General features: G+C 40.3%; 1 protein-coding gene across 1 annotated transcript; it reads right to left on the bottom strand.

Moving 5' to 3' along the window:
• Positions 1–2960: 2960 nt before the first annotated feature.
• On the bottom strand, positions 2961–6930 carry LOC110045647 (uncharacterized). Its single transcript, XM_020751242.2, has one exon. It carries the CDS (start codon positions 4693–4695, stop codon positions 3712–3714), a length of 984 nt encoding a protein of 327 aa, XP_020606901.1. The 5' UTR covers positions 4696–6930; the 3' UTR covers positions 2961–3711.
• Between the last annotated feature and the right edge of the window lie 5595 nt (positions 6931–12525).

Genomic DNA, 12525 nt, shown 5'->3' with positions numbered 1-12525 from the left:
GTAACAAGGTCAGGTGTTGATCATCTACGGTATCCTCCTTCCAGTCACCCAATTTAAATAAATTAACAAACATCGAAAACAGCACAAGATATATATAGATTAACAAATACACTATAGTGACCAACTATACAACTTGACGCAAACTCCACTGCAAGAAGGTCAAGACTCTCTTTCCGCTTAAAGCGACAAGGGGGTTTTTACCTAATCATAGAGAAGCAAACAATATCACTCCCAATACTGAAACTACAATTCTCTTGTGACTTAGCGACATCCTGTAGGGTTCCTACGCTTTTTCCGTTATATATTGATTGTCTAGACAAGAGATTTGATAGCAAGCTATGTTTAGACAAAAACACTCTCCGTCAAAACTACCCCGGTTACGGCGACGGAGACAAAGTCCTACGCGTTCAGCTGAGGCGGACACGAACAATAGTTGAAAATTCCAATAATGAAAGAACAAGTACAGATCTTTGCTGATAAAGAGTCCTGCTTGTATTAAATGACTTTCTGAAAATATTTTAAGACTTTCCTGTGCTCCGGTATTGCTTAGTAAAACCGATATGAATCTTTAAAATACGATGCTTTAGAGTGTTGACTTGCCTGTAGTGGGGGAGTGAGTGGAGTTCGCATTTTCACCATACTTTTATCTACCAAAGGTGTAGGCAGCCTTCCTGAGGTTTAACTTGTTACAATAATTTTCGTTCAATTGATGTCTTATCTTACAACATGAAATATTGAAAGAATTTGAGCCGGAGGAAACTGCAGCCCTAATGAGAATTATATTCCGAAACTAAACTGCTCGTAGGCAGGGGCGAATAAACACACTTTAATTGCTTTATACGCTCTTTGTTCAACGTAAAAGCAGTGAACAACGAAGGGCTTGAAAATTTCTTGTACGTCGTCTCTAAGAATTAGACAATACCGAAAGAATATCTACGGGTTAACGATTTTTTTTCCATTTGAGAAAACAAGGCCAAACTTTAAAGAAAACTACTTGGTAATAAAAAAAATTGACGTTACTGTAGGTACCCGTCTGTCATTCAGAAATCTCGTTAAAACTTGTTAATTTATAAACCCACTTCATGGCATTGTAGACAATAAGGTTTTCGCGCCCTCCACACAGAGCGTCAAATACGTGAGCCAGAGCAAAAATAGCCTACGAACAGGCTCCCGGCGAGGACGGAAAAAAATTTTGGCGATCGCGAAACAGAAGAATTCGGAGAGCAAAGCGGCTTCCTTCGGGCTCACCGGGAGCCTGTTCGCAGGCTAGAGCAAAAAAGTTTAGCGCAGTCCCTTGAGCGATAAATTCCACTTTAGATTCGCTAACATGATTTTGAAACTTGATTTTTAAACTAGTCGGCGAAGATGCCGTTGCATTTTGCAAGCACTCAGCGAGTCTAATGGTTTTCTTACAACAGAAAAACAAAGTGATCTGTTTCACAATGTGACCGACCAACAATGATCACTGGTTTAATATCATTACAATGTCAAGTAGATGGGTAGCGGGTAGAATAAAGAAACTCAACCAGTTGCACAACCAAATTCTCAAGGCTCGCTTTAAAAGCCTGTAAGGCAATTAGTACGGAGACTTAAGAAACTGAGCTTAGGGAAAGCTGAGAGAGTTCAAGATGGCGGTCGACACGTTCACGTGATCCTTTGATGGATCTAAGTAATAAGAAAACTTCCTATTTTTAATCAGAGCTTTCTGGGAGAAAACTTCTGCTTACCTCCGTAAACTGTTATACCAGTACGAAGAAACCATATCGTAATCACGTTTAAATAAAACCTGATATAGTGCCTTGTTGACGTAAACAACTGAAAAATAAAGTTGATATTGTTCTTCGAGCGAATGCTATTCCAAAACGAAACATCTTGAAACCTTTTCAAAACGACTCAAGATCCTCTTTAAGCTTTGCTCTAAAGGTTAACCAGTCTATTTCCGTCAGTTTATCTGCTGGCTAACAACAGCACGCAACTTAAAAACCGTTTGTCTTATAATGTATCAAAATCATCATGGATGCAAAAAGAAGTTAAGGTCGTAAATTGACGATTTTGACAACAGGAAAAAAAAAAGAGACGGGAAAAAAACGAACTTTACACTCCACTTTCGTCGTCGATAAATCTTATCGCAGTTCACGAACAATATTTCAATCCGACGATTTCTTCCATTAACACGGCGCGAGCAACTAAAATCCTCCACAGAAACTAAGGATTATCCGTCTCGTTTTAATATCCAATTGTCACAAGACGGAACTCGTGCTGGCCTCAAAATCGCGCAACAAACTTGGAGACTGAAAACAGCGTAACACCATACAATAACTGTAAGCGGGTAAGGAAATCTCAAGTTGATATTATTTAAATGACTCATGCTGACGATTCCGGCAAAAATACAAACGCACTGGGTAAGCTTCGTGCGGGCAAATATCATCCTTTAGCGATCTATTTTCGAAAAAAAGACGTTTGGAGTGCAAGCGGAAGCACAGTGACCGAGCTGACCATTGAGGGCTGAGAAGAAACATCGAGTATCGAAATTAGACGCCTCCCACTTCCGTTTCCGACCAAATGCGCGATAAGAAAGTATCAGCACGTCAGATCACAGTGTTTTCTTTGTTATCACGAGGAAAAGAAACATTTAAGGCTCGCTAGCTCTGATCAATTTAGATCGCTCGCTGAAACATTTTCAAATATTAACGCCCAAAGGTCCGAGCCTAACGGTAACTAACAATGAGTGGGCCGCAAATGCTTTATATGCTGAGTGGGTTAGTGCGGGTTTTCAACGTGACCAAGAAAACTTGAGTCAGTGTTGGGTTAGTTTTGATCCAAAATCGCACAAGACTCGCTCATCGCCAACATCTTGGCAGGCGGTTCGATTTACTAACGTAAAAGAAGGAATGAAACAGCTACGCTAGTGAAGGAATGTTCCAAAACTATGACCAAGAAAATAACACGCACAAAACATATCCTGAAACACCCAGTTTTATTCAATTCCTTTCTGAGCGTTCCGCATAACTTCGACCTGAAGTAATAATAAGAGTCTTCAGAAAAGGAGCAATTTTACACACAATAGTCAAACAAGACAAAACTTAAATACAGAGATTAATAACTTCATAAATTATAATTATTTCTGCGCTTCATAATTTAACTATTTCTTTTTTACACTGCTGCATATTCGCAGATGATATGTATTTTTTTTGTCGGGTGAACCTGAATTCAAAAGACGTCAAACAGATTTTTCAAAACAGACTAAATAATAAATAGATCAGTCAATGAAAGAACACTTGGGAAAACAAGAACATTTGATACCCTGAAATTGAATCGCGGGGATATTTTATAATCCATCAGTCATCCTATGATGTAAATAAAGATCCAAAAACTCTGATTTCAATTTTATGACTTAAGATAAATAGAATGACATGAAAACACAACGGCTGTCGTCATAAACGTAAGTTACATAACAAAAGTGCAGATAACGTATCCCCGCGCGCTATTAATCAGATCACAACTGCGACACACACTGAGTCCTGTAAACGAAAAACTGTTTGAAACTTCTGTGAATTCGTATCTCCCATCCGGTAAATAAAATATTCGATTTCAACTCTTATAATAACTCGCACATAAAATACGGCTGTGTATTTTACAAAAATTACTTCAATGCTCTGACTTATGAAGTCAAAATGTTTCTAATCTGAAATATTAATTGATCCTGGTCTATTAAGGGTTAAATCTAAAGCGTTTCTGCGGTTTTTTCTTCTTCGCGCCCTTGGCGGCTTTCTTGCAGCCCACAGCAGGCAAATAGCAGCACAAGCAGGGAATGAATAGGGACAGAATAGCTAGGCAACCCCAGCGCGGCGCGCACGAACTGACGGGCCCCGCGCACGAACACGGCTCATCAGCGAGCTGTCCTTCATCGAAATTGTCTTTCGTACAGTGATAAAAGATACCTTTCACACAACACATACAACTGGCATAGTCTATGAGCTCGTCTGCTTCCACACCACACAAGAGGGGTTCCTGCTTCTCGTTTGTCCACTGAGAACAGTTCTCCACTCGTTCGCTTTTCATTGAGCTAGTGTCCACAAGTCGAGTCGTAGGTCGTGATGTCGGAGAGCTCGGCTGACTCTCGACTAGACTCGCTTTAGTCTTTGAATAATAACAATCCGAACAGAGTCTCCGTTCGAAGCTAGACAGTTTTGCGAGGCTATTCTTAGACTTTAAATCCACGGGCTGTGACCGAAGAGTTGATAACGGTATGGGAGGCGCTTTCGCAAGCGGTGAAAGTTCACAATACTCGTCGGCATCGTCCGCACTGTCAGAGCTACTTGAAAATTTTGTATTCGTTGTAGCGGGAGTTTTGTGACTCGCCATCGTCGGTTTTTCCGCACAATCGGCAACCTTAACAGGTACCTTTGACTGAATATTATGTCGCCGCAGTTGTTTGTACACTTTGGGGTCGATAACTTTAAAACTCGACCCGTGTCCAATAACAAATGGGTAATAGTCGTCCGCATCGCTCTCCTCTGTTACGCCGGTCGTAGGAAAGTTCGTCGTTAAACGCGGTAATTTATCGACCAAGGCGAAATTATTTCTGTCGTTCGTGCCGTGCATCATCTTGCCCAATCCTTCGTGTTTCATCGAGTATGACGAACTATAAGTCGTTCTGTGATCAAGTCTGTGTTGCCATACAGCGGTGTTCATGTGTCCCTCGGTGTTGGCCGGCCGCGCGACCGTCCTGTGCTGTCACTTTATTCAAACTGAACGCGTCCTACGTCGTGACTGTATTATAATGGGCCTGTCTTGCTTAGCTTGCGTGGCACTTCCGATTATCAGCTTGGGAAATTTAATGTTTCCTTTTATCAAATCTGCCAAAATACAGTTCCCGCGAATTTCCTATTAAACTGAGCAAAGAAACCTCCCCGACAGTGTTAATGTTTCCACAGACAAAGAGCGAGCAAGGATTCAGCCATCGTATGAATATTACCTCTCCGCGATATAAAGACCCTCGACAAGTTGAGAATAAATTTCTTGATGTACTCCTGGCTTTTCTTTCCACAGCTCTGAAGATTCAATTAACCCGCCAGCCGAAGATGTCCGGCGGAGTGATAAAATGTTTTCGAGAAGCACTCTAGTAAAGAAAAACTGGCTGTTTCACTACCCAAACACTTTCGTTCTCACCCCTTTGTCGTCCGTTGTTTTTGAGTAATTTATATTTAGCCGAGGTCGATTATTCTCTATTGTAATTCAAGCTTTAAAATCCCTCAAGTGATAAACTTGTTTTAGCGGAAATGATGGTATGCTATGGCGGGACTTAGTTCCGGTTCCACGAGTGAACGATCACCGACTTACGTAGGCACTGGTATCTCGCTCTCAAGTACAAAACTATAGCACACGGTTTGCGAGTTAATCGCAGCTTAAATGCGAGAAACAAAACCGATCGAGACACAAACAGAAACGTCAACGAGTCCCGATCTTCGAACGATGGCAGCCACAACAAAAGCTTTAGAGCCTCAAGTTTAATTTCCCGTTGCGAAAGATTAAAATGCAAATGGTGCCCTACATAAACACGACACAAAAGAAACCCACTCAAAACGGAAGTCCACACCCAGTCACTGATGACAAATGACAAGAGGCTTTAGAACTTCTTGTGCGCGGTATTATCTCTCATTGGTCGGCTTTGTCACGAACCACAAATCAACTTGATCACCCTCTAGGGAGGACGAGATTTGTTTTCTGTCGACACGAATCCCGCGCTCTGTCAATCGCGTTCAATTTGGGCTGAGTGAATCAATAAAACGGAAAACGGCCGCAAATTAACTTGTGATGCGACAAAAGACAACATTTAACTGTTTTCTTTGCTGTTTTCCTTTCTAGGACTGCCCACGACTCAATCAATCAACCCTTAACATTTGTTTATGTTTTTGTTCCATTTACACGCGTTTCAATTTTCGGCGTTCATTTATTTCTTTTTTTCGGGGTCTCCGAAATGTCACGTTGATTGAACTCTGTACATACACACTCGAGATGAGACGCTTACTTGTGACAGAGTACTTCAACGTTGTTTAGATTACGGTTGATATGTCTGTTGTGAAAACCATCAAGGTACAGCCTGTCAGCCCAAAATCAAAAGAAATGCAAAGTTGGCAGCAAAAGCTTCGAGATAATAGCCATGATTTGGGTAAATCGCTTCCTGTCGATCAACAGAACCACAACTGCAGCGACAGTACTTTTCCACTTGGTGGTTTTGGTATAAAAAGAGTGAATCAGAATGCGCAGGATATGGTAAGATAGAGGCGCCGAGATGGCTGCTGTACCGGACACGTTGCTGGTATCATAATCAGACATCACAATTGTACACTTGCGAAAGTATGTTAGTACAACTGATTAGGAGATGGTTTACGAGACATTCTAATTTCGGAATAACTGACATAGACAAGAGTAAAACGGGTGCGGATTTTTCAATAAACAGTATTTCGTGAGTCGTTTTAAGTGTTCAGTTGTAGACCCAATATTGTAAATGACGTATTAAGAAAGTTTGAAGACAAATAGTTAATTGGCTAATGATTTTTCGTATACTTCATGGAGCAGATGTGCCGGCTTTGATAAAAAGCTTTCTTCAGTTGCTACTTAATGTAATGTCAGCATCAATACTATCGAAGACGCCTAATTGATGACTTTCGGTATTCTCATTAACTGCCCGCTGGAAAATGTCTTCAAACTATAACGAGAAAATACATGTTGATCATTCTAAGCATGCAAGTGGACAGTTGATAAACCGTTACCTAGCTTGACGTTCGAAAAATGCAACGAAAGCTGTTCGGCCATATCCAGTAATCTTGACGCTAAAACAGAAATAGAAAAGTAAGATGTCGTTATGTTCTCATGCAAAACTCCAAACAACCCGGCATCGATCCAAACCAAGCAAAAAAATTACAAAGAGATAACTTTTAGTAGTGTTATTGTTTGAAATCATTGTAATGGAAAAGGATGTTCGGTGCTGTTTCAACAGTCATTAATCATTGACTGGTCGGTCAGTTCAAGCATTCAGTTCAAGAGCTAGAAAATTCTTTCCTTTGTAGCAAAAACCTCGAAAACTCATTTGGTGATATCAATTTGCCCAATTAAGACCACAAAATGCTACCGTAAGCATTCTTCGTGTATTGCACCTGGAACAGAGCAATATGACATCCATATGCAATTTATTGTGGAAAAGAGAAACATTTTGACGAAGCAAAATTTAAAAGGACGCTGAGCGTAAAAATGTAATAAAACCGACTTTCAACACCAGTCTCGGTTTCTGCTTGAAACATAGTGTTTAAGCACGCGTTTCGAGTATGACTCTCCTTAATTGTAACCCAAATACGACATGTTAGTATCCTACAACTTCTGCCGGAAATCGTTCACCCGAAGCACGAATTCTTACACCGAAATAACAGCGACAAAACAAAAAAAAGGTGTTGAAAAATGATCAAAAATCCGTAAAATTAAAGGAAGTGCTGTCTTCACAACAAAAAGATAACATCGCAAAAATAGCAAACTATTTACTTGCTCTAATAATAGAACGCTATATAACCGTAATGTGAAAAGGCGAGTTCCCTCATTAGTCGAAACGGTTCTTTCCAACAAAAGAAACGCTGCTGGTTTTCTAACTCGGTACAGTAAAATGTGTGCCCTTTGTTAATAAAAAAACGCATCTTTTTCAAAGAGAGTTCTGTCTTTAGTTACTGTGGGAGTAAAATAAGAAAATGATTCAACGGAAAATAGCAATTTCAGAAATCCGGAAAAAATGTACTCAGTGGCAACAAAACGTTTCCTTCATGAATCGGTCTCCAAGGTGTGCTTCGGTCCTGGATCACTCAAGAGAGTGAAAGTCGATTCCGATGAAACGGAAAACAGCAAAATCCGTAGAATCACATCATTTACAATCAAGGAAATCGTGTGTCGGAAATAAAATGTATCTTTTCCAAATAAACAGTACGGGGGTTCTTCGCTGCATGATCCAGTTGATCCGGGCCTCGCTCAGTTCAGTGCCTTTTACTTAGAGCATGACAGGACGCGTTAGCCAGCAACTGAGTCAACGGGGAAATCTCACGCCTAACAAAGCTCTCTTACTAGGCTGTAGTGCATTTGAAACTTTGTAATGAAAGAGTGTATTAAAAGGAACTAAAATGTACCGAGAACGAGAGAACCTTGCAATGTTTGAGTAGCTTTAAATCTTGTGAAGGATAGCTACATAGAGTTATGGATTCATAGATCGACTGAATGAGACGATGAAAAAGGGGGGAAAAAAAGATTTCTGATCATCGATACAGCATGTTTGCTTTCAGCGAATCAAGATTTTCAAACCGTGGTCTTCTGTAACTTTGTAATAAAGAGTCTGTGGAGGTGCTAAAATGCACTCAGAATAAGACAACCTTGCAATGCTTGGGCAGCCTTATTTCTCGTGAGGAATAGTCCCATAGAATAATAGATTAATCGACTGAAACTGGAGACGACGAAAAAGGAAAAAGGTTTTGAACGACACATGTTTGCTTTCAGCGAATCACGACCTTCAAGCATTCTTATCTTCCATCGTTCTACTTTGTCTCGCCTCTCTTCGAAAAGTTGTCTGACACTGAGAAAAGAAAGAGAGCGTACATGTTGAATTTAGTTAACTTTGGAACGTCTTAAACATTCGTAACTGCAATTTCCGTTCATCTAAGTAGGAAAGATGTTAGAAAATATCTAAATGCACGTAACCTAAGGTTGCATTGCATCTGATGAGTCGTTATGCGATCTGCTACTTTAGGCCAGACACACAATAGAGTCATTTGAAGTAAATTTTTGCAACCCTTAATGATGAATTTGATTTATAATCAATTTGCAATCACAGAAGAAAGCCCCCTGGGGCGATAGGCTTATTCAAACTTCCTATGTATTGTTGAAAAGTGTTGATAAGACTTTTAGATCGGAATTATCGTTGGCCCCTAATTCCGCTTCTTCTCAACAGTAAGACTAAATCATGTTTTATCTTCAAGTAACCTTTTTAATTGATCGCTAAAATTGGGTTCGCATCTGTAAATGGCATTTCGCTTGACTAGCTTCAGTGCCGTCAACCTTGTTGTACTGTAAGGTGTCGCTTCACTCTTCAAACGCTAACCACAGATAACTTTCGTGACAAAGTTCTTGCAAGGATACCCTACCTCCATGCTTGGTTTGAAAATTCGTGATAAAAGAAATCCCTTTCTGGCAAGGCTCTAGAAATCTAATTATTGAAATGATAAAGTGGTTTCCGCCGTCAAGAAGGTTGGTTCGAGAAACCGGCAGAACGCGGAAACGTGAAGCTACAACATTGGACAAACAAAGGGTTCGTACCCAATCACTGAGAGCCACAGTTTATTCAGTAATGGGCATGAATTTCTCTTGGTCACTCGACAGAACGTCAGTGCTTTCGCGTTCGGTTGTCTTAAGAAGTCAAAAGAATACGGCAAGCCAAGGCATATACGCATCGTAGCGAAAAATCCGCAAATCACTCTCAGAGTCACATAAAGCCGGAAACGGCCACCAGCCACCGGCCACCGGCCACAGACACAACACAAAACTAATTTGAGCTCTACCCAAGTTTTCTATTTTTAACAAGACCAAAAATCTCATCAGCAACAATGTAGTTGCATTTAAAATTGCACATGAAGGAAAAAAACGTGAGTGTCAAAGGCCGGTACAAAGGAAGTCGATTTGGTCCCTCCCTTTTGGGCAATTACGAGTTTGTTTGGGTTCAACGGTTGAGTAACCAGCTTACTTCCCGGCCTAAAAAACGAAAACACAACAATATGGCCGATTCTCACCTCTTTATTCAAAAGCCACTTGGTCCTGTTTGCAATACATCTTAAGAGAAGTCACGTATCTGAAGTTCTGAACACAAGTTTAGTCTTCAAGTGGTTACTCAAATACAGGAGTCGAATAACACACGCCCCTTTACTATGAAAACGTGAGTTTACACATGCAAAGCTTTTATTAGGCTCTACGGTAAAGAGAACGCAACACCGTACATTAAATTCAATCCAAACGATAAATAAATCGCTCAATTTTCTGTAAGCATCTGGGTGAATGAGTAATTTACTTAATTTAATTATTCAAAAATAATAATACTCGCACAGAACTGACAAATTACGTGTAAATATTACGTGCCCTAGCTATCGCGGTTTAACAAAAAATGCATCGAATGTTTTGATGGCAGTATATTCTACTCGACAGATCATGCTTCCTTGCGTCATTCAAGGGTGTGTGACAGTTAAGTGTAACTATTAGTTGCCAAGCACTTGCGTCACCAGGATCCAAATTGTACCGTTCTCCCACCCACTCGGAATCTCATCAACTTGATCACGTTCATCGCAGTAAGTCTGCCGCAGTTGAGTGGGGTTTAGTAGTAACTGGAAACCACCAGGAAACCGACAGAAAGCTGTCCGATTCAGCGTTGAAGAAGCCCCCTAAATCTTAAGGCACACAAAAGCCCAGTGTTTCTGTGTTTCTCTATGTTCTCTATGCTCAAAAACTTCACGCTTCTAAACTTCGACTGACTGTTAACCGCCTCAAGAGAGAGACCAACTTCTATGACCTTATTCTAGAAATATCAGCGACAGTATCGACAAACAGAATATTGTTTGGATGTACTACCAAATTCTCAGCACTAGGATTAAGAGAATTGTATGGAAGTCGATAAGGGGAATTTTCATTGAATCGAACTTTGGAGTCTCAGTCAATGGCGAACCGAACGAAAATCCGCTTCACCTGCTAACAGAGAGCAATTTATATTTTCACCATTTCCCTAGCTTTGCTCGGTTCTCTGATAACCATTTATATCAGCATTTGGTGTTGCATCAAAAGCAAAATTAAGGTGGTGCGGAACCCTTTGTGCATGGAGGTCTCTTGCTTGTAGAAAATTGGTCGTCAACTTTTAATTCTCACTCTGAATGGCAAAGTTATCTCTAGTTAAATTGTGAACTCTTCTATGTGGTTCAGGAATCCAGTCTTTGCTAATGCTGGTTAATGAGTGAAGGATGAAATAAGGGAGGTTTCAAGACATATTTTCAATGATGTTCAAATAACTTTCCCGCCTTTCCCCTCCCTCTCGGTTTTATGTTTCCTCTTGGTTCTGTACCTCATTATTGAGAAGACTGAAACATTCAGTTAATCCTCCCCATGGTCACCAGAACATTTAAATTCTGTCACAGGCACAACGCCACTATTACTAGCACCGGAAAGAGACTAACGTATGCAAAAAGTACCAGATACTATACAGATGGGAGACAAGGAAAGGCAATTCAGTAAACTTCTACTGACTCCGATTCCCCACACCACACCTTCACAAGTGAAGTTATAAATGCCGTGATAAGGGTTATAATTCCACTCTAACCTTATTAAAAACATCATACAACTCTTTCCGACTTCAAGCACGTTATATAGCTCTAGCTCGGTTTAATCTGATTAAACCCAACTTAACTGCGAGAGAAGCCAAAGTAAGCCACATGGACCAACGTACGAGTTGCCACGACATGTCACAGAGAAAACCGGCGACATCCGCAGGGTTTCGTTTTATTAAGCTATCAGCCAAAGACAAACTTGTGCCAAAAGTGACAGCGTGTTCATACAATGAACATAACAATTCAATCCAAACGTGCATCAGATAAACAACGTTTTACTACGACGCCGCTTTGATGAGAAGCGGCCATGAGCGGATTATCTGACTACCGTTTTTCAACTTAATTTTTCCTGATTATGGTAGAGTGAAGTAGCGACAATGATCGAAAGTCGTGCGTTTACTTCTCGGGTGATTTCAATAACTGAAATCAAGCAAACAGGACAAATTAGTGTATGCACGTTCTTCTCTAATGTTGTACCAAGGCTGGTCTTTCTAGATAAGCGTTAGAACAAATAATACGAGTTTTTCGTGACGCTGTGCCATTCGTGACACAGTAATAAGTAAACAAACTGTTTCCTTTTGATCAAAAAACGCAAAACTGACGTAACCTTAATGAGGGCTATACGGCGTGTGGCATCCCTTGCTCAACATCGATTTACTTCTCATCAAATGTTTTGTTTTCCTTTTGAACATTCTTAAATTACAAGTAGCCCAAAACATTCCTGTATCTCTCACGTTCTAAAATCTTACTTTTTCCGGTAGAAACAAGCAGCTAACAAATGCCAAAAGAGTTACAGCACAAGTTCCTTTTTTTCAACGAATCTATTCTGATCTCAGCCTCGGGCGATCTTCGTTAGACTTAACAACATCTACACGGTTTAACACAATGGAAAATGAGTTGACGTAAAGAAAAGTCAAAAACAAATAAAAGTTATCCGAGCGAGAAGTTATGCTCAGCTTAAATAAAAACAACAATTACAAGTATGCTGAAACACACGTTTTGAAACCGTTGAAAACAACGGCTCGAAAAATGTTTCCGTGTTGGTTTTGCGTTGACGTCAATTGTTGGCGTAAGAATAATAGCAAACGCGAGCGCAATATCAACTTTTTCACTGTTCCGACGTTACACGATA

Source organism: Orbicella faveolata, unplaced genomic scaffold, assembly GCF_042242905.1.
Source record: "Orbicella faveolata isolate gen_17 unplaced genomic scaffold, um_ofav_v1 contig_1, whole genome shotgun sequence".
Classification (NCBI taxonomy): Eukaryota; Metazoa; Cnidaria; class Anthozoa; order Scleractinia; family Merulinidae; genus Orbicella; species Orbicella faveolata.
This window is presented reverse-complemented; position numbering and strand designations above follow the sequence as displayed.

What these genes read in the sequence shown, in the direction of transcription:
- LOC110045647 (XM_020751242.2), bottom strand. Translation starts at nt 4,695, where the DNA reads ATGAACACCGCTGTATGGCAACACAGACTTGATCACAGAACGACTTAT.